At 55.4% G+C, this 19,557-nt stretch overlaps 1 protein-coding gene across 2 annotated transcripts; it reads right to left on the bottom strand.

Annotated features, from left to right (window-relative positions):
* Window positions 1–269: 269 nt before the first annotated feature.
* INHBB (inhibin subunit beta B) lies at window positions 270–6,983 on the bottom strand. Of its 2 annotated transcripts, XM_081575999.1 has the most exons (3): window positions 6,816–6,983; window positions 5,404–5,640; window positions 270–2,946 (listed from the first exon to the last, which is right to left on the bottom strand). In XM_081575999.1, the coding sequence occupies exons 2-3, from the start codon at window positions 5,588–5,590 to the stop codon at window positions 2,171–2,173; spliced, it is 963 nt and encodes a 320-aa protein (XP_081432125.1). In that variant the 5' UTR covers window positions 5,591–5,640; window positions 6,816–6,983; the 3' UTR covers window positions 270–2,170. The 2 variants fall into 2 exon arrangements, with proteins under 2 accessions (XP_081432125.1, XP_081432124.1); XM_081575998.1 differs by lacking the exon at window positions 6,816–6,983 and having other exon boundaries at window positions 5,404–6,477.
* Window positions 6,984–19,557: the final 12,574 nt, after the last annotated feature.

Raw genomic sequence — 19,557 nt, 5'->3', positions numbered from 1 at the left:
ACTCAGCCCTGGTGCAACATAATTAGTCTTGGGACTAGAAGGGTAAACAAATGTGTAATTCATGAATTTGCTAATTGTCCTTCATTTTGATCTCCTGCCATTTTTCCTAGACTCTGCCTGACATCCGAGCTTGTGGCAACGACTCAAAAGAGTGCCGGGTGCGGCCCAGGGAGGCACTGGCTTCAAAGTCGGACACCTGGACTCACCCTCCCACCAGGTGCCCCCTCCGGCCCAGAGCCCACCACCCCAGATATCACACAAGTCAGGAAGCCCGTGGCACTCCATCTTTTATTTTCTTCAACTGTACACAAATGTAAAATACTTTAACAGCAAGTCTATGGGAAAAATTGTTTGGTTTTAAATTATTATGAAACAGAACCTAAGGGGAGCTTTATTAAATAAACATAAAGATGGGGATTTAAGGATACACACCTGCATTCTACCATTGTCGCTTTTACTCTAGCTTCTGGGTGTGTAAGGATAAAAAAGACACATCAAACTGAATAAACAAAATCCATGTATACCCTGAAACGCTGGCAGGCCACTCAAGGGATTGTTCAGAATGTCCACCTCATAAAGATGGCCTCACCATCTAATAAAAATTAAAACTGATCTGTTGGCCTCTTTGGTTCCAAAATTATGTATAATACATTTAACTGTATTTTTTTTTTTCGCTGCTATAAAAATAACTTCTTTTTTCAAATGGCAGTTTCTGACTAATCATGCAACTAAATCAGTGCAAACATTAAAAGCAATCATTCGCTTAAAAAAGAAGCAAAGGATTTCATTTCAAGTATAAAAAAATATAAAAAGAGTCGTACGAGTCCAGTTACATCTAGTGTGGGTCAACCCTTTAAATTGCATAGTTCACATGGCACTTGGACCTCTGGGGTGAGCTCAGTGCTCTGCCAAGGGCCACTTCTGGATACACGCGGATGGGCAAGGGTTGTATCATGTGCGTTCAGGCGGGTATGCAAGTGCTAGGAGGGGGGCGGGCGAGCAGGTATGGGCTACATCCGTGGCCGGCCCTGGTGGCCAGAGCCCACATGGGCCACTTTTGCAAAGCAGCTGAAAGCCTCCCCCTTTTCCCCAGACCCATTCAACTGCTCCCCTCCCTCAACCCCTGCAGAAGGGGCAACCCCACCCCCCGAGCATCTCCAGAATGCCTTCAACCCACCATTCCCTCCTTCTAAGAGCTCACCCTCCCCTTGCCTAAGAGTCATTTCCACCCCTCCCTAACCAGTCCTAGAGGAGTCTCCCCAGGGAAGGGCACAGATTGCAACTTTTTTTGTTCCACTTGGAACAATTCAGATTTTAACTTAAAAGGTCAGATCTGGTAGAAAAGTCCCTTTTCAATTATACAACCAGAAGGAATGACCATTCAACTGCTAGTGATCAGTTAAAGCATCAAATTAAGACCCTTCTCCTCTCCCTCCCTCCCCACCCCCAAAACACACACACATAGAAATCACACCAGGGCCCCAAGCGAGTCAAACGGTCACTACCACAGCTCCATGGTCTCCGGTCTCTGGCAGGTGGTAGCCTATTTGGGCCTCCCTCTCCAAGGATGGGAAAGGACAGGCTGCCTGGCCCCCTGCAGCAGGAAGGATCCCAGGCCAGGGGAGCAAGCCCACATGTTGGAGCCAAGAGATGTGGGGACCCTGGGGGCCTTGCACGGGCAAAGGGGGACACGCGGCCCTCTGTAGGCTGCCTGCTCCCCACCCCCCACCCCCTCATCTGCAGCTCCTCTCCAAGCTCCGGGCTCACTCGCTCTCTCTCCCTCTGTGTCTCTTGTCTTTGTGCTTTTCTGTGTGCTCGGAAGGCGCGATTCAGAGTGGCCAGGCCAGCTGGGGGGGCGTGGGGGGGACGGTGGCTGCTCACCCCATTCTCTCCGAGTGACAAGCATTTGTGGCTGAGCTGCCATTTGTCACCGCATACACTTGCCGGGATCCCAGAGGCTGCCATGTGGGTGGCAGGATGCGTCTGGTTGTGCGCGTCTGCGTGTGCATTGTCCAGTCCTTCGTGTCCATGGAGGGTTCTCCCTCTGTTTTTGACAGATTGCTAGATGAGGAAGTAGGAAAAGATCTCAGGCTGGCCCCGGGCACCTCCCGGGCATCACCGTGCTCCACTTGCCACACCCTGGTCCCCATGCCCCGACGGAGCCGCGCCCTCATGCGCAGCCGCACTCCTCCACGATCATGTTGGGCACGTCCCGCTTGACGATGTTGTACTCGTCGTCGAAGTAGAGCATGGACATGGTGCTCAGCTTGGTGGGGATGCAGCAGGAGTTCACGGTGCCCGGGTTCAGCCCCCGCATGCGGTACTGGTTTACCACGGCCGTGTGGAAAGAGGAGGCGGAGCCGGGCACCCCCGCCAGGTAGGCGGGGCAGCTGCCCTCGCAGTAGTTCCCATAATAGCCGGTGGGCGCAATGATCCAGTCGTTCCAGCCGATGAGGCGGAAGTCAATGAAGAACTGCTGCCGGCAGCACAGGTTGGTCCGCCCGTCGCACTCCAGGCCCCGCTTGCGGATGCGGTGCCTGCTGTCGCCCAGCCGCGCCTGCACCACCACGAAGGGCCGGTGCGACTCCTCGCCCGGGTCCACGAACACAGGCACCACTGCCAGCTCCCGGCAGCCGTCGCACTGCACATCCAGGCTGAGACGCCGCTCGCCCCGCGAGAACAGGGCCTGGATGGGTTCGGTGAGTGGGAAGGTGTGCCAGCCGCTGCGCTTGAGGTCCACGCGCTTCTCCACCGCGGCCCAGCGGTCGCCAGGGCCCTGCTCCTGGAAGTACACCTTGACCCGCACCTTCCGCCGGCCGCCCTTCTCCAGGACGTAGGGCAGCAGCTTCAGGTAGAGCCACAGGCTGGCCTGCACTACAAACAGGTTCTGATTGCCTTCGTTGGAGATGAAGAAGTACAGGCGGACCCGGGAGGAGGCCAGGCCATCTGCGGAGAAGCGAGAGAGCAGGCCAAGTTAGATCAAGGAGAACATTAGGCACTGCAGAAAACACATTCTGCCGCATGACGCTGGACCGGGCCCTGGCCGAGCAGCTGGAGGACCGTCCTGACCAGAAATACCACTCCTGGGGCCGCGGCCTCCAACGGTAACCTGGGAGAGGCAGGGAAAATTATTTCCTATCGAGAAGCCCGGACCAGGTTGGAGCCGGAAGGTCCGGGCCTAGAAAACCGGCCTCACCTCTCCCAGGCCAGGGTTCCCTGGAGACAGGCTGTCAGGCCCCAAAGCTCAACAGAGGAACTTGTCAAGAGGCCAAGATCTTAACAAGTTGTTATGGGTATCTGTGAAATCTGAAAAACAAAACCAGGATCTCACTAAGGATTTGGGGTGGGTTGTTTTAGCAGAGTTTGGGTTCTTTCTCTCTCTCTTTTTTTTTTTTTTTGGTTAACTTAGGGCATTGCAAAATCCAGCTGAGCCACCTACAGCCTCTTTCCAGTGTTTACCTAAGCATGATCTGATCCAACCCCCAGTGGAACCTCCACTGCAAACAAGCCAGCTCTGCTCAGATTTCTGACACGGGAACGTGTGCTTTGCAGGCTGCAAAGTGCAGCCTTTGCTTCCGAGTACTTCCAAGGGACGGGGCGCTCAGTCTTGAAACTTGAAGTCCACCCCTTTCATGAGACACTGGCTCTCCGTGAATGGCACATGTGAAATCTCCATGGATAAGGAGAATTGGTTTATTAGTTGTCTCAATAATACAGCTCAATAAGAAGAGCGGCCATGCCAACTGAGAGAGGAATCCTCTCTCATCCTACATTTCAGTGACCCTGCTCTCTGACAATCCCTACTTTTTTTTTTTCTCCAGGAAGAACAAATAAGCCAACTGTGTAGCCTCGGCTGGTTTTATCAAACCTCCTACCACTGCCCCCCTCCCAGCCCCCTCCTCAGGCCTCTCCTGGCTCCTCTAATAACACTGACATCTGACTTTGAAATGGGGGAAAGTGCAGCCTTAAAAGCTGGTCTTGGACGAGCTGCCTGTGACCTGAATCTGTTATTTATAAGTCAAAGAGCTGGCTCCGTGGAACCGACCAGAAATATAACAGCCCCCGCTGTCATTTTGTGCCACCGGGACCAAAAGGCCTCCTCGACCTTCCAGAATCACATTTCTGCTCTGGGCCCCAAAGCACCTTTTAATCCAAGCTCTCTAATTGCATGTCCAGATTCCCCTGACTCTGTCGGACAGCTAAAATGGCAATGCATTTCTTTCTAAGCACAAACCAGCCCTGATTGTCTCTGCTTTTCTCCACACCCGGCCATGCAAAACTTTTCATCCCTTTTCATCCCCAGGCGGCACCTGCACAGTCTGCCTGCTGCCTTGGGGGTTGGGGGGAGGCATTCGCAGCCTGGGGACACAACTGCCACCAACCCTCCCCCCCGCCCAAGGCTCCCTGCCCACCCTGCCCTGCCCAAACCCGAGCTTCCCCCCGCGATCTTCTCGGCAGTCCCCCTGCACAAACGGGGCTGAGCTCCAGGCACAAAAGCCAGCCTGGCTCATTCAAGTCCTGAAAAGGACAGCAGAGCCGAAAGCACTTGCAGCATTTCAGCGTGAGCACATTTTTCTCCTTCTTTTAAAGTTCGAAAGATGTTTTTCCTCGCTTGATTTTTTATATTCAGACAGTGGTAAAAATTTGCAATATAGGGCCGGAGGAACATTCCAGAAAGGACTCCGACCCTTTGTTAACTAGGAACTCTGCTGGCTCTAAAGCCAGGGAGCTGCCTCAGCTCCCAGGCAAGCCGAGAGGCACGGGGCTGCCCCCCGAGCTGCAGCCTTTCTCTGCCTAAATGATGGGACCTGTTGAGAAGCCTGCCTTCCACCGATTCCGGTGCCCACACAATCGGAAGAGAGGTTGCCTAGCTCTCCCCAGCGAAGCTTCAGCAATCCTGGCAAGCCCACGCCGCCCGGCGATGGAAGCGGCCCCAGGGGCCTCTCACGCAGGCACACACACACACACACAGTCACACACACATACACACACTCCTCCGGCCCACGGGTATCAACAAGCACACACATCTCCATCTATACTGCTAAGCCTACACTCCGATCGTGGGAAACAAAAACATTAAGCAATCTCCAAGCGAGTGCCCGCGGAGCCAGGGCCGCACGCGTCCGCCGAGAGGGGGACGCGCGCCCAGAGGCGCTGGGGCTCCTTTCAGAGAGCAGGGGTGGAGGGTAGAGCGCTCCTCGGCGGGGACAGGGGAGTAGGAAGGGGTTGCTGCCTTGAGAAGAGGACCGCAACCCGGACGGAGCGCACAGGGCCGGAGGCGAGCGGGCCGAGCCAGCAGTCCGGGTTTCCCCCAGGGCGCGCGGGCTGCGGCGGCGGCGGCCAGAGTCAGCGAAGAGAAGCGGGTGGAGGAGGTAGCGAGGGCCGCTCGAGGGACCGACCCACCTGTCTCGGCGAAGCTGATGATCTCGGAGACGCGCTCCTGGCCGTCGGCGCCCGGGCTGGCGTGACCGTCGAGGTGCGGGATCTCCACCCGGCCGTCCTCGCGCACCTTGCCCGCGTGCAGCTTGCGCAGGGCCGTGACCATGGCGGCCTTGGGCACGGCGTGTGTGATGTTGGGCCGGCCCCGCATCTGCAGGCGGTTCAAGATGTGCCGCTTCACCGCCTCCAGGAAGTCGCCGTCTACCCGGCCCAGCTCCTCCGGCCGCCGGAAGCCGCCGCACGACGTGCAGGTGTCCTGCGAGCCGCCGGGGGCTCCGGGCGGCGGCGGGGGCGGTTGCGGCGCGGCGGGCGACGGCAGGGGCGTGGGCGAGCCCCAGACCCCGGGCTCCAGCCAGCCGGCCGCAAGCATCAAAAGGCAGGCGGCCCCCAGCGCCCGACCGGGCAGCCCGTCCATGGTGCGCCGCTGGCGACGAGGGCGCCCGCCGCGAGGCGAGCCGAGCCGAGCGCAGGGCGGCTCACGGCTCCCGGCGCGCCGCCCCGCCCCGCCCCCGCCCGGGCCTCCGCCCGCCCGCCGGGAGGGCAGCAGCCGGCTCACAGGGGGAGGGGGCCGGGTTGGGCTGCGGGGGTTCCCGCGCGGCGGGGAAGGGGCGCCGTGGGCCGCGGGGGGCCGGAGAGGCGCGCTGGGCCAGGCAGGGGCCGGAGGGTTACTGCCGCACGGGCGTCTCGGGGCGCCTCGGCATCCGCAGCTTTTTCCCCATCCTCTCCGCGTCGGGGCCCCGCTGCCCCCGCTCGGGTGAAGCGAAAGCAGCGACAGCGGCGGCTTGGCGGCCGGGCGGGGAAGGTGGCAAAAGGGCCGGTCGACGCAACTTGGGCGAGACGGAAGCGAAGGCGCCTGAGCCCCCAGAGCGGAGCCGGGCGCGGCTTGGCGCGGCGCTGCGGCGGGCGCTGCGGCGGGGCCCCGCGCTCGCACCTGAGCGCCTCGCCCTCGCCGCCTAGCACCGAGAGAGAGCCGCGGGCGGTGGCGACGGGCGGGTCGTCCTCTCCGCGGGTTGGCGGGCAGACAGCGGAGCGAGTGCGGTGCCGGGAGCGCCGCGGAGCGCCGGCCCGCTCAGAGGCGGCGCGGAGCCCCGGGCCGCGGGCCCTGCAGTCCTCCCGGCGCGTCACAAGGCAAAGTTGTCTTCAGGCTCCCGGGGCGCCGCATCCACCGGCAGGCGGGCGGGCGGGCCGGCCGCTGCGCGCTCCGGCGGGTCCTCTGCTCCGCCCGCCTCCTCGCCGCCTGCCTCCCTCCGCCCGCCTGCGCGGGCCGGCGGGGCTCCGAGCGCCAGGCTAGGCGGCGACGGGGCCCTCCTCGTCCCGGTCTCTTCTGCCTGCGCGGCGGCGGCGATGTCGGTTTGAGCTCCTAAAAGTCTCGCCGCGTCCCCGGCGCGGGTGCCCTCGCTGGCTCTCCCGCCGGCACACGCCGCAGGGCCAGGAGAGAGCGGCGGGTGGCGGCCGTGTCCCCGCGCCCGGCCGCAGCAGAGTGCGGAGCCCGCCGAGGAGGAGTTCTTCGCTTTGCCCTCTTCTTTTACTCTCCTCGTTTTTTCTCCCAAGGGTGAAAAAAAAAGCCGCACAATCTCCGTATGTGCGCGCGTTGTGATAGAGGTTGGCAGGAAAAAATATATAAAAAGGGGGGGGAGTCTCGCCCTGGCCGTGCGGGAGGAGACTGTCCGTGCCTCCCCGCTCCGCTTCCCGGGGTTGCGGGGGGGATGCAGGGGGAGGGGGAGGGGGAGGCGGAATCTGTTCAGGTTGATGCTGCCCGCTCCCCGCCCACCCCAGCTTCCCTCCGCTCTTTTCCTTCTGCCTTAGCGAGAAGGAGGAGCGAACCGGCTCGCTCCCCTCCCCCCCCCAACAGGACCAGGCCACTTCTGCGGTCTCGAAACTTTCTCGCCACGTGGGCGCCCCGGACCCCCGCCCGGTTGGGCGGCCGGCGGCACCGACGGGCTCCCCGACCCAGGATCCCAGCGCTCGCCTACTGCCGGCGGCCGCGCAGGCCCTGTCCTAGTCCCTGCCTCCGCCCTCCCCGCCCAGGAGAGGCACCTCTCCTCACCGCAGCCGCCCCCGGCCTTCCTGGGGTGCTCCCTCGGCTGGCCGCGGCAAGGCGGGGGCGGCGGGGCGGCCGCTGGCGCCGCGGACTGGCTCCGCCGGTGGATGTCGCTCCGGGGCTGCAGTGCCGAAGCCGAGCGCCCCGGGCCCCCGGCACAGTGGGTGAGGCGTGGACCCCGCAGACTGAAGGAGTCTGGGGGGCCGCTGCCTCCGCCGGCGCCGCGCCCCGAGAAGCTCCTCCACTGCATGGGGAACCGGCCTCGCGGCCCGTGAGCCTCCCGAGCTCTAGGCTTGCCAGGCTGGCGAGGCTTCCAGCACCACTGCGGCCGCCCCCCCCTCCCCCCCCAGTTGGCAAAGCTTGGCCTCAGACAAAGCCAGGTCCCAGTCGAGGCTCCGCTACGGCCAGCCTTGCTGGAGTGACCGTGGCTAGAGCCTTCCCATCCTAGTCTCTGCCGCCTCGTGCGTACACGGAGCACAGTAACGACTATTATCACACTGGCTGGTGGGGAGACCCAAAGTAGGCAACCGGGCCAAGCTCCTCACAGAGCTCAAGAAAGTACACATCCAAGGCTGCCGTTCTTAGGCCGCTAGACGAAAGACGCTGTCAGTGGACACCAGACTCCCAGCCTCGTCCAGAACCCCAAGCGCAGTCCGTTCCTTCTGTCCCTCCTGGCGTCCCGACCTCCATGTGGAGCAACAGGACGGTGCTCCTAGGGTGCAGCAGGAACGCGGCCTTGCGCTCTCAGTCTCAACTGCCTAGACCCCCACCCACAGTGAACGCGCCGCATAACAACGGAAATGCAGGGAGTTTAGCTTTCTTAGCGTATCGGGGAGCCCGGGACAACCGAGGTGGACCGCGGCCTCCGGCTCAGGGCTGCCCCCCAGCACCCGCGGCCCCTCATCGCAAGCTTCTCAGGCCAGCCGGGCACTGTGCCCTTCAGCCTCAGCCGGACCGCAGCCTCACCGAGGTCCGCAAGTCTGGAGGAGGAGCGCCCCCTCCCTCTCGATCCGAGGAACCGACTCAAAGGTGTGCAGGGCCAGTCCCACGGTGCAAAAATGCGCTGCTCTGGTTTTATCAACTGAAAGTCCGAAATAGGGGCCCGGGAGAGTCCCCGAAATGGCAACCCTTCTGGTTCCCTTAGAGCTTTCTCCAGATCCTAAATTGTTGCCACTCCCAAACTGACAGTCCTTTGTTCCCTCGGCTTACCACCCCTGGCCCTGTCCCAGAGCCTGGGAATCCCTGAGCAGAGAGGAGGTACCTCTGCCTCCTGGGCAGCTTGTACCACCACCTTCTACACGGTGGCCCTGAGCCAGCCCAACCCACCTTTGTGATTTTGCTTGCCTCTTCTGCCAGGCACACATGCTCTGGTCTACTGGTCCTTTCCATCACCACAACGACCAACCTACATGGGAAACTCTCACCCAGTCCTCAAGACCCAGCCCAATCTCTTCTTGGTGAAGCCGCCATGGCCTTCTTGTGCCCTGAATAGTTGTTTGCTGGTTTGGCCCCTCAGCCCAGTGCCCAGATGTTATCTCTTCACCTATCTTCTGTGTGGGGCCTCGCTTCCTGGAGGACAGGGACCAGGCCTCTGTGTGATGCCAGACCTGGAAGATAATCAGGTGCACTTATTGAACCAATGTTTGGTTGGTTGACTCATCAGTGGATAGAGAGAAGTCAGTAAGCCAGCAAAGGATTTAACACTTCTACTTCTCAGCAAAAACTCACAGTAGTGTTCCTTGCCTTCTCAGTTACAACCCTTATTTTTTTGTGAAAGTGTTAATCACTCAGTTGTGTTTGACTCTTTGTGGCCCCATGGACTGGGGCCCACCAGGCTCCTCTGCCCGCAGAATTCTCTAGGCAAGAATACTGGAGTGGGTGATTCCCTTCTCCAGGAAATCTTCCCCACCCACGGATTGAACCCCAGCCTAACACATTGTAGGCAGATTCTTTACCTTCTGAGCCACCAGGAAAGTCCATTTATTTATGTATGTATTTATTTATATTTATTTATTTATTGGCCACGTCCCACAGCAGACAAGGTCTTAGTTCGCTGACCAGGGATTGAACCCAGGCCCCCTGCAGTGGAGTCTTAACCACTGGACCATCAGGGAAGACCTGCAACCCTTATTGTGGACAGAGCTGGACAGAGCTGTGGGAAGAAGGGAGGGCTCCACACCTTTGTGAAGGTGCAGCATCCTGCTCATCACCCTGGTGCTGGGAAGAGGCAAAAGCCACCATGTCCTTGTTGGTCGGGGGAGGGAAGAGGAGGTTCAGAGAAGGGTCCACATTTTGCTCCCCTGATGAAGGAGCTGCAGCCCCGCTGCCAGTCATCTGCTGGGAGGGAACTGGGTCAAGCGGTAGTCAGAAACCATCTGCTCGAGAAGCTGGGATTATCCCGCCCTCTGCTGATCCCCCAGCCCGCAGGAGCCAAGGGTGTAAATTGAGTTCTTCCAGATCACCTTGTGCTTTGAGGGGGAGCCCCCCATTCCCTACTGAGGGGCAGAGACCTTTTCCTGTTGCTTCAAAGCCTCATTTAGCACTGGACTCTGTTCTCCTTTAGATTGAGGGTGACCTCAGCCCTCAGTCTGAGCCAGGGATGTGACTGCGCCTGTCAGTTTTGAATACAATAATGTACATCAATACTTCAGCCAACGCCCTCTAGGCGGGCTGCAGGACCAGGCCGCCCCCACACAGAATGCTGGCTCCCTGACGCCATCAAGGAACTCGGGCCCAATGGGAAAGGCAGGAGGAAACATGACAGCAGCATGGATCCAGGCACTCAGAGTATGAAGAGGCTTCCCCCAGGGAGCTCAGAGCACGTGCTCTCAAAATCGTGTATTATTTTGTTTTGCATAACCCGCAGCTCAGTGTCAATTTGGAGCTGACGAAGATGTCCAGAAGTGACAAAGCAAATGATAAAAGTGCATCTCAGCATGCAATTCTTGGTGACACGGACCCTACGGAGTGTTGGGGCAAAGTCCTTCTCAGCATGAGTGCTCCAGGCCTGGGATGGAGAGGGGCCTCTGTCTAAGTTGGGTTCCAGGGATCTGTGTTCACTTTTTCACCACTGGTCAAGAAGCCACAGCTGCCAGACATCACCATCACGCATTATAACTTCATAGGGCAGCTCGCTGTCTGAACAGGAGCTTCATGCCAGGCCACACGAGACAGTCTGCCCACCAGCAGCCCCAGGCACAAGAGCAGGGCAACCCGGAGCCAGGTGCAAAGCAGGATGGAGCCAGGGAACCACAAGGGACACCAGCTGACCTGTATAAAAGCCCAGACATGAACATAGAGCCCTTTCAGGAAGCCCCAAGATGACCTCATGCATTTTTCCATCCTGAGGAAAGTCCTTGATGAGAGAGTGGGCATGGGAGGGTTACTTTAATAAGGCAGCCCCTTATTTCTCACCAGGGCAACTGGACAGTGCCCACCTTCCAAGAGCCCCAGCAGCCCTCCACATTCCCAAGTCTGCTGTGGCCTGGAAATGATGGCGGTCATCTCTGAAACTCCGCCTGTGCCAAGGAGCATCCGTGCCTGGCACCCAACTCAGCACCTGCTCACCTGCACCTGTGTGTGACTTGGCCAGTGGTCCTGGGGTTCAAACACAGACCCGAGAATTCCAATGGATCCACAGGGCATCCCACCTCATGCGTGCCACTTCCCCAGCTTCCCACCTGGCACGAGCATCTGACACAGCCATGTCACACCTTTGCATGGCCCTGTGCTGTTTCTAAACTAGCTCCAACACAGAATCACCTTGTGGAGCTTCTGTCTGGCCATTCCTCTTGACCTGATTCCCTCAGCACCCAGTCTCCTGAAATCTACTGTCTGTTAGCAAAAACCACACAAATCACTGTATTCGAGGTTCCATTCCTGGGAATGGGCTAGCCTGAGGGAACGTAGGGAGCCCCCATCCTCTTTCCCGAGCAAGGCTGGGGGCAGGGGTGCCAGAGGCTATGCAGGAGTAGGATTCAACATGTTTTGAATGTTCAGGAATTATTTCAACAGCAGGCCCGTAGGGATGGCTGTCCAAGTTGGTGTTTTTTTCTGGAAAAATAGAGGTGCTAAATACAGCATTTGGTGAGTGTCCCACTTCAAACTGCTCATCACAAACTAGTCCTGGCACAGAATTCCTTCCTATCCACTCGATAACCACACTGAACTAGCTGCTGCGAATCTAGCAACACAGAATCAAAGTCCGACCCTGGTCACCCCCTCCCCCTGGGTGTACCTGGGAGACAGGATGGCTCAGGCAGCTTGCTGACACCTGCGGTGCAGCAGGAGCCAGGACAAGGAACACCTCCATCTGCCAGGAGGCTCAGAGGAGGCATGATCTGAGCTGAGACTTGAAGCAGAAGGAGGGCGTTGTCCAGGTGGATGTGAGAGAGCGGAGCTCGGCAGAGGGGAACCCAAGTGATGAGAACATATGGTCCAGGTGAAGAGCAAGGGCAAGTCCATGGGGACAAGGCTGGGGAGGGGCCTTGTCAGTCCAGAAAGGGGTGTCAAGGCCAGAAGGGCATGTGGTCCTTTGCAGGAGTGTTTGAGGAAGACTTGGCAACATTGGGGGCTGGGAGTGCCCCCCACTGGCATCGGGGAGGCAGTGAGGGCCACCAGGAAGGAAGGGGGGGGTGTGACCTTTTTTCTCAGGACACAAGTCCTGGGCAGCTGGTGCCAGGTGGGAGGATAAGCAGGAAGAATTGAGGCTCTCCCCCTACCCCATTTCTGCCGTGAGAGATCCTGTATACAGCTTCCAGATGCCTATGTGTAGCCAGAACCCAAAGAGCTGGTTATTTTGCAGCTAACACAGGGAAAGGGAGCATTTCTTTTCCTTTTTTTCTTGTAAGATTTTTTTGATGTAGACCATTTTGAAAGTCTTTATTGCTTGTTTTATGTTTTGACTTTTTGGCCACAAGAAACCTGCACCCCCATGCACTGGAAGGCAAAGTCTTAACCACTTGGCCACCAGGGAAGTGCCAAGGGGAGCATTTCTAAAGTTTCTTTACCTTGGGTCTCCAAACCCAACTGTGTCCCCTTCAGGAACACTTGGGTCCCAGCATCAAACTCTGCTTAAATGTCATTCCTCGGTCCTCAGATGTTCTTAAACTTCAGAACTGACCTTTGTATCTGCTCCTTGAGGGATGAGGTGTGCCTGATCCATCCAGTGAGTCATGAAAAATGCATGACTGAACCAAGACAGCGTTTCTCAGGTTCTAATGAAAGGCAGGGACAAGACGGAAAAAAAAATAGGGAAATTAACCTTGTATACAGGTGCAGGCAAGACATCTTTTTCACTTTTTTAAACAAGACCCATGAACATGTTCATCCATTTATGTATGTGAAGCTAAGGACCTCTATGGCCACAGGTCACTCCATACCGCAGTGCACCTGTGTGCCCCAAATTCTTGTGGATCCATACCTGGGGGCCTCCCACAGTAAAGCAGCTCAGAAAGAGGCTGCTGTGAGGCTGTGCTCCACACACAGTCTCCTCTTCCTTACAGAACACACTAACCAACTCCTTGTCATCAGTACAATGGTCTCTGTCTCACTGATGAAGGTACCTCTTCGGGGTGACCGCTGTGGTTATAGAAGAAGGAAAAAGACCCAGCACGATTACCAGCTTCATTCCCCCAGAGCCCAGGCCTGTCAAGTGGCTCCTGAAGCTGTGTTAATGTTAAGTCCTCTCCACGTTCAGCCCTCTCCCTCTGGCAGAGGCTGGGCCCGGGGCCTCTGTTAGTCAATTGCTGATCCCAGAAAAGAGGCATTTCTTACACCCCTCCTCGGGGCGAGAGCATTCAGCTCTTTTAGCCCCTTCCCTTCCCCCATATATTAGCTTATGAGTTGAAATCCTGGAGGAAAAAAAGGAAGAATGAAAAGAAAAGGCTCTGAATTTTGCTTGATGGATAAATGTATTTATATCTAATTAGGAGCCCCCACTGTGCAGGGGGTGAAGTGTTTTCATTCTAGCCTATTGAAGGACAAATAACTATTATGTGCTTGTTCTCTGAGCTGGTAAAAGGGACCCAGAGTCGTCTGCATTAGCGCCGTCAATAGAACTGGGAGCGGGACCCTGGTGAACTCCAGAGTCCTCAAGGCTTTCCCTGCTCGTGGGGCCCAGCTGCCCAGAGCTGTTTCACGCAAGCTGTTCTCAAGCCGTGGGGGTTTGAGGATTTGCCCTATTCTGCCCTTCCAAAAAAAGAGACAGGAAAAGAAAAAGAAAGGAAGAAAGAGAGAGAGGAAGGAAGGGAGAGAAGAGACGAAGGCAGGGAGGGAGGAAGGAACCAGCATCTTTAGCATGAAGACACATACAACATTCAACTTTCATTTGAGCTTCACCTCCCTTAGAGGGTTTGACACTTCTGGAACCCCCGCAATGTCCTACTGACTCAGAAATTACAGCACAGGGCAAGGAACTTAATTCAAAATAAAAAGAAGCTGCCAGTGCCTTGCCTTTCATCAAGGATACAGGAGCTAAAACACTCATCCACCAACATTCACTTTCCCTAATCAGAAGAAGCTAAGAATAAGCATTCATACAGAATCCCTTATGACATTATTGGTGTCTGTAAGGAATGTGGTCAAACTGTTATTTACCTAAGCTCAGCTCCCCAAGAATCCTATTTTTTAAAGATTTTTTGATGTGGACCATTTTTAAAGTCTTTATTTGTTGCAATATTGCTTCTGTTTTATGTTTTGGAGTTTTTTTGGCTGCTAGGCATGTGGGATTTTAGCTCCCTGACCAGGGGTCAATCCCACACCCCTGCATTGGGAGGTGAAGCCTCGACCACTGGACAGCAGGGAAGTACTTCCCCAAGAATCCCTTATCAATTCAATATAGAAATACTCTGACACACTTGCCCAAAATCTTGCACGTAGTGGGTGACATCCTTTCTAGCCACAAGGGCGTGTTCTGGATTCAGGGCTTCTCAGCATCATCTCTGACCCTTCCCAATGCCTCCATCCTTTCTTCCCAAAGTACTTTTTCATCTGTCATACAGAATACCATTATACAGAGGACCAGGTAGGAGCAGAGCAGTCGGCCAGGCAACCACAGAGCTGTGGCACTCTGATGCCAGGCCCCTCATGGCAGCAAGCGCTGGGCCCCCCAGAGAGCAGCATGTTGGGAGCAGGTGAGTGGGCAACACCCTCCCCTTCCCCTCCACTGCCACCATTCCCCTCCCCAGCACTGTGGGATCTGCAGAGGATGGAGGGAAGAGGCTGGGGACAGTATCTTGCTGGGGCCTTCCAGATAGCAGACTTCTGAATAAGGAGCAGAAAGACCCCAGCGGGGTCATGTTGACTTCAGGACTGCACCCTCCCACAGCAGCCCTGAGAGCAAGGAGACGTGCGGCTAAAACGGGGTGACTACCCAGATAGGGAGCAGGAAGTAAAAGAAGACAAGAAAGAGACAAGGAGCAGTCAGAGAAGTGGAAGAAAAGCCAGGACAGGGTGGTGTCACTAAGCTGGAGGGGCTACAGGAGCAGGGGTGGCCAAGAAGGCCAAGTGCAACAGAAGGGTCCCAGGGGGAGGCTGGATAGGTCACTCTGGGGACACCCTAGGCCAGGGGATGGGTGGTCTCCAAATGAGCAACCTGCCCAGGGGAGGGGAGACTTGTGGATGCAAAAAGGCACTGTGTCCCTCCTGATTCAGACCTCAGGGTCTGGAGTTCAAGACTGGGGTTGAGGGGGGAAGTGTTCTTTTCAGGGGGTCAGCCTCCAAACCTGTGAGCTTTCCCACTTTCAAGGGGATTTCATCCCAGGATGGGTGAATCCCAGCAGTAGAGGTAAGCAGACTGCATGGGAGGCCTGCCGGGCAGCCCTTGGGCCGAGTCCCTGGGGGAAAGGATTGCCTGGGACATCTTACACTGAGAGGTAGACATGGAGGCCCAAGCTAAAGCCCAGCCAAGGAGATGGAGGAAGAGGACTGTGGCAGGTCCGGAAAGGTCATTGCAGGAACTGAATTCAAAAGGCTGGATGGTGAAAGTATGTGTGTGTGTGTTTGTGTGTGTGTGTGTGTGTGTGTGTGTGTGTGTGTGTGTTGAGGTATATATGCCTTGGGTATGAGTCTATGTGTGTGTTAAAGTGTGTGTAGCAAATGTGTATATTAGTGTTTGTACCTGTGTGTGGTGACATATGTGTGTGTGGCGGCATACGTGTTTTGTGTGTTGGGATGTGTGTGTTGGGGTGCACATGTGTTAGTGTAGCAGGGGTGTGGGTGTGGTGTGTGTGTAGATGTGTAACTAAGTCACCAAATACAGGGACAATGACCAGTCTCAGGGTACTTTCGCCAATAAGATTAAGACTGAGGGAAACAATATTAAGTCCCTTTTCTGCCCTCTAAGAACTCACTCCTGGCTTCAGGAGAGGCTTAGAAGGCAGAATTCATAGGAGTGTGTGACAGGGGAGGAGATGGAGAAGGAGGAGTCAGGAGCAGCAGGTGTTGGCACGGGGGCCTCTTCCTGCCCATGGACAAGCCAGATGTCAGAGGGGGTCTACAGGGCCTTGCACATGGGTCGTATGGCCACCACCCCACTGGATGGGAAAGCACAGACTTGCCCAGGCCCTCCTGTTCTTCCCAAGTCCCTGCAGCCACAGAAAGAAAACGCTCCCCAGATTCCCCTGGAATGACTTTCCTCAGAAACATCAAGAAGGTGTGGTCTGCAAGATGCGGTCCTCAGAGGCTCCAAAGGAAGCAGCTGAGTGGCTCTCCCAAAGCCGCCCGTGAGCCTCAGTGTGGGGGAAGTGGGGCTGGGTGGACAGCACACCTCTAGCCTGACTGGTCTAGAGGCAGAGTCTGCGTGGAGACAAAGCAGCGATGGGCACTCCTGCTCCCGCCACCGGGCAGACTGGTGACCTGCAGCTTCAGGAGGAAGAATCATTCTCCAGCTCATAAACAGTTAACTCTTCCCCACAACCTCGCTCCACCGTGCAGTCTTTATAGGGGTCTCCACTGTCAGGGCAGCGGTTCAGATCCCTGATGAGGCCTCAGGCTTCTCATCTACTCCTGCAGCCTCTCCTGCTTCTGACAAAGCACTCCCTTCCTCAGCCTCAGATACTCACGCTCTCTCTCCTGCAGCCACCAGGGACCACTTCTAGTGACCTGAATGGCCATATGTCTCTAGGATGACCATTGCTCCTTGCTCTCTGGGGACTGAGGAGCTTCCCCGGAAGTAGGACATTCCATGGATGGTCCCTGACAAATTGGGAGAGTTGGTCACACTGGGTGCAGTGCTTCACCCCTTTAATCTTTACTGATGCCATTACCCCCAACTGCAGCATCCTCTCCCTGAAACTTGTCTGCTTTAGGAGTATGCTATATCCAAAGTCACCTCTGCAAAGCTCCTCTGAGTCAGCTCCTGCCTCCACGGAAATGGACCAACTGCCCCTCCCTCGGTGTCTCCTTCCCAGTAGCCAGCTCTTCAATACTTGCCTCTGCTGTGCTGCTCAGTCGCTTACTCATGTCTGACTCTTTGCAACCCCACGGACTGCAGCCTGCCAGGCTCCTCTATCTGTGGAATTTTCCAGGCAAGAATAATGGAGTGGGTTGCCATTAACTTCTCCAGGGGATCTTCCCAACCAGGGATCGAACCTGCATCCCTTGAGTCTCCTACATTGGCAGGGGGATTCTTTACCACTAGCATCCTCAAGCTCAATAATCCATGTTGCCTGCTAGACTCTAGTCTTATGGAGCAGAAGACTATGGTGTCTTCATGTTTCTATGGCCATCGCTAAGCCCAGCAACCATGAATGAGCCACAGGTGTTGACAAACCTATTTTCAAATACATGGGAAGGAATTCTGTGATGAATGGAGACACCCAAGATAAAAGTTCTTTCAAATATTCTTTAAAGTCATCTTATTCCTCTGATTGATTTAACACATACTCGTTGAATACCCAGCTGCCAGGCCCAGGAGCTATAGAAGCAAACAAGACGGTCAAAATCTCTGTCTTCACAAAACTTACCATCTAAGAAAGAAACCCATAAAAAAAAAAAAAAAGAAACACATAATAAATACGTTTTTAAAAGCGAATAATTTCTGGACTTCCCTGGTAGTCCAAAGATTAAGAATCTGCCTGCCAATGCAACATACAAGGGTTTGATCCTTGGTGCCAGAAGATCTCATACGCCTCTGGGCAACTAAGGCCATGTGCCACAGCTACTCAGGCCTCGCTCTAGAGTTCACATGCCGCAACTGCTGAGCCCACGTGTGGCAACTAGAGAAAGCCTGACCACAGCAACAAAGACCCAACTCAGCCAAAAATAAATAAATAGAGATTTTTTTTTCAAAAGCAAAGAATTTCCAAGAGTGAAAAGTGTCATGAATTTTTAAAAGGTGGTGCATGGGATGCAGACTGGTCAGAAGGCTACATAAGTCAGGAAAGACTTCTCCGAGGAGGGGATCCAAAGATAAGGAGGCAGTCACAGAGAACTGGGGGAGGGACTCCAAAGTAAGACTAATCTTAGAACATTCAAGGAATAGAAAGCAAGCCAATGTGATTGAAACACAGTGAAGCAAGAAGAGGACTAAAAGAAGCAGAGGATAGATCACATTAAGCTTTGTAAGTTCCACTCCTTAGGATTAGATTTGACCTCAGTGGCTAACAAAAGATAGTTCTCATGTAGGAAAAGATCAGAATTAGGAATTCCAAGCCTGGTAAGATGGCTCCATGGTCATCAGGCTTGCATACTTATTCTGCTTCTCATATCATGAGGTGTCTCTCATCAAAATTATTTCATAATTATAAGACGGCTGCTGGAGCACCATCCATCACATCTTCATTTCAAGCAGTGGGAAGGAGGAAAGTAGAGCAAACCCTTGCATCCTCTTAGCTGAGCCAGCTTTGTTGGAGGAATAATCCCCAAAGCCCCACTCAACAAATTTGCTTTTCTCTCCTTGGCCACCAGTAGATGTACAAGAGGCTGGGAAATAAAGACACTCAGTGGGGTGCTACCCTGCTCCAAATTAAACAAGGTTTCATTCAAAAAGTAAGAAACACAGAATAAATACTGAGAAGGCACAAAGAGTGTGGCAAGGGAGCCTTGAGTTTCTTCTAAGTGCAATGGGAAGGTTTTAGAGGGTTTTATCAAGTGCAGTTGTGATCTAATTTACGCAACGAGATCACTCTAGCTGAGGGTGCAGACTAGACTTCAAGGAGATGAGTTAGGTGCTGTTGCAATAATCCAGGTGAGAGATAATGGTAGTCAGGCCAGCATTTCAACAGTGGAGGTGGTGAGAAGTGGCTGGATCTGTCCTCTGTTTGGGGGCTTGGGTCAATAGGACATGCTGATGGATTGAGCGTGGGGGTATGAAGGCAAGAGAGAATTCAGAGGGTGGATCTCAGGTTTGGGGCTGAGCAATCAAGATGTGGTATGGCTTGGGTGGAGCAATAAAAAATTCCCCTTGAATGTATGAATTTTGAGAGGCCCATTGGGCACCGGTAGTGGCTGCTAGAGTAACTTTGGGGTTTGGGGCAGAGATCAACCAAATCTGAGAGCTGCCAGCATATTGATGGTACTGAAAGTCAGGGTGAGATGAGCTCCCCCAGCCAGAGGGTGCCAATGGACAAGAGGAAGGGAGGCGGCCAAGGGTGAGGCCCTCAGGCACTTTGGCCTTGAGAGGTGGGAGAATCAGTGAAGGAGGAGAGACCTGTGGCTAAAGTGGCAGATGGGGCAGGGGCAAGGGCCAACTGCCAAGTGGTGGGAGCGGCCAAGTCCTGAGAGAATGGAGAATTCACCCTGGGACTTAGCAACTGATTAGATCCAACAGCCATTTCAGCAGAGCGGTGGTGAAGGTGGCCCTGGAAAGAATAGCTGATGAGCAAACGGACCTGCTAGGATGCTCTTCCCAGCGGTGTCACTGTGGAGGCCGGCAGAGAGATGGGGCCAAGTTAGGGGAATGGGAGGCCAGGGAGGGGTCTCCATCTTCAAGCCTAGGTACCCAGAGTCATTCCAGATAATGAGCAATTCCAACCCTGCTCTGCAAGATCCACAGAGAGAGTGAGCACCAAACAGGCTTGGGTCTAGACAGTTAGACCCTTGTCAGGAATCTCAGATGTTGGTCCTTTCCCTGTGGT

Source organism: Giraffa tippelskirchi, chromosome 3 (assembly GCF_054371585.1).
Source record: "Giraffa tippelskirchi isolate mGirTip1 chromosome 3, T2T-mGirTip1v1.2.pri, whole genome shotgun sequence".
Classification (NCBI taxonomy): Eukaryota; Metazoa; Chordata; class Mammalia; order Artiodactyla; family Giraffidae; genus Giraffa; species Giraffa tippelskirchi.
The sequence above is the reverse complement of the archived record's forward strand: the minus strand, read 5'-3'. Positions and strand labels throughout refer to the sequence as shown.

Excerpts from the sequence above, each read along its gene's own strand:
- INHBB (XM_081575998.1), bottom strand. The coding sequence starts at position 5,854 with ATGGACGGGCTGCCCGGTCGGGCGCTGGGGGCCGCCTGCCTTTTGATG. Across the intron at positions 2,947-5,403 it reads CATCAGCTTCGCCGAGACAG|ATGGCCTGGCCTCCTCCCGG; the intron begins GTGGGTCGGTCC and ends GCTTCTCCGCAG.